At 47.3% G+C, this 1,935-nt stretch overlaps 1 protein-coding gene across 1 annotated transcript; it reads left to right on the top strand.

Annotated features, from left to right (window-relative positions):
• The first annotated feature begins 322 nt into the window (after positions 1 to 322).
• On the top strand, positions 323 to 1,603 carry LOC115743406 (protein LIGHT-DEPENDENT SHORT HYPOCOTYLS 4). Its single transcript, XM_030678165.2, has one exon. The coding sequence runs from the start codon at positions 615 to 617 to the stop codon at positions 1,215 to 1,217; it is 603 nt and encodes a 200-aa protein (XP_030534025.1). The 5' UTR covers positions 323 to 614; the 3' UTR covers positions 1,218 to 1,603.
• The last annotated feature ends 332 nt before the right edge of the window (positions 1,604 to 1,935 follow it).

Raw genomic sequence — 1,935 nt, 5'->3', positions numbered from 1 at the left:
ATGTAACATGCGGGCAATGACCATTGGACGGACAAATCATATGTCATGGCCCCATGATGCGTATCGACAAAAAGTACTCTCTCTAGCCTCTTACTCGACCTATATACAGTCTACTTCCACAAGAGCCCTAAAGAAGCTCCACTTCCTTCCCCTGCCGATCTTCGCTTTCCCTCTCCTCATCTTTGCTTCTGTTTGAACTTCTCCCAGGAAGAAGGCTTGGCAAAAAGCTTCTAGCATCAAGCCAATCTCTCCAGCTTTCTAGGATTTACCAGAGAAAAAGATTGACAGAAACCTTGAAAGAAAGAAAAAGGAGGAGCTTGCTCTCTCTCTGTCTCATGGGTTAGATGAGTCTGAATCGATCTTGAAGAAGGTTTTTGTTTCTCTTTCTTGAGTCTTGAGGAAGGAACTTCAGTACTAATGAAAGCATCTTCAACCATGTCTTGAAGTGCTTGAGCCCAGTCTTATCGTTGATCCGTCTCTCACTTGAGGATTTAGTCTTGTTGCTTAGCTCATCTGAAGAGAACAGCAGAACTCTTGAAGCTCAGCGCCAGATAAAGCCTTAAAAGCTACAAAGCAAAGTAAGAATCATCGAGAAGAGCGAATAGATCAGATTCATGGATCCAGATTCATTTCAAGACTTGGATTCTATGAGCAACGACACCGGAACCCTCAACGATGCCGCCTCTGCCAGTGCCGCTGCAACGAATTACAGCTCCACTGCTGCGGCCGCTAGCTCCTCCCCCTCCTCCTCCTCGCCCTCGCCCGCTGCTCTCAGCCGGTATGAGAACCAGAAGCGGCGAGACTGGAACACCTTCGGGCAGTATCTCCGCAACCACCGGCCGCCTCTCTCCCTCTCCCGGTGCAGCGGGGCACACGTGCTCGAGTTCCTGCGGTACCTCGACCAGTTTGGGAAGACCAAGGTTCACACCCAGGTCTGCCCCTTCTTCGGCTACCCGAACCCGCCCGCCCCTTGCCCGTGCCCTCTCCGGCAAGCCTGGGGCAGCCTCGACGCACTTGTCGGCCGCCTCCGCGCTGCCTTCGAAGAGAACGGCGGAAACCCCGAGGCCAACCCTTTCGCCGCTAGGGCCGTGAGGCTTTATCTGCGTGAAGTTCGCGATTTGCAATCCAAAGCGAGAGGCGTGAGCTATGAGAAGAAAAAGAGGAAGAGGCCGCCACCGCAGGCCCCCGCCTTGCCACCATCGAGCGAAGATCGGTGAGGTATATCACGGGTCGTGAAATTCTTGCTTGAAACCGGTTCACAAGGATTGAGACCGCCGAAGTAATTAGGCATGGTGAGTAACACCTTGAAGATGAAAGAAGCCAAAACGAATGCACACCTTCCATATGAGAATGTGAATATTTTCTGCTAGAGAAGTTTCATCGTGTGGTAGAATTTCGTGGTTTTTTTTTTTTTTTTTGGTTAGCTGCACGGAATTGTTTCAGATTTGGTAAAATCTCATGCTTGGCTGGGAGGGAATCAGTCGATTAAGTAAAGTCATGTGCTTGATCGGAAAAATCTGAAACTAGAACTCTAATCTGTCAATGCACTTGGCATTTAAGCCATTTATAGCAAGAAATAAAATTCTCAGTTGATGTTATTCCACGTCAATTTCTGTTGACAATTCCTTCTTTTGTTCAATCCATAAGTTGTCTCGGCATACCGTTCTACTTCAGGGAATGAAAAGCTTGGCAAGTACATCAACTCAAATCTCATGTCATGTGTCTCTTGAAATGTACTAGTTCATCTTTAAATGGTGACATCTGCAGTGTGCATGTTGGCGCTTTTTTTACATGTGTTTGGTGATTTTTCTTGCCCTAGATAATTTACAAAAGACCAGTTAGATTGATCTGGAAATCTATAGCAATCTGTAAGGAAGTAATGAATCCAAGTTCTTTGGGGTCCAAATTGTCATTAGCCCATTAATCTCAAATGAG

This window comes from Rhodamnia argentea, chromosome 1 (genome assembly GCF_020921035.1).
Source record: "Rhodamnia argentea isolate NSW1041297 chromosome 1, ASM2092103v1, whole genome shotgun sequence".
NCBI classification, from domain to species: Eukaryota; Viridiplantae; Streptophyta; class Magnoliopsida; order Myrtales; family Myrtaceae; genus Rhodamnia; species Rhodamnia argentea.
The sequence above is the reverse complement of the archived record's forward strand: the minus strand, read 5'-3'. Positions and strand labels throughout refer to the sequence as shown.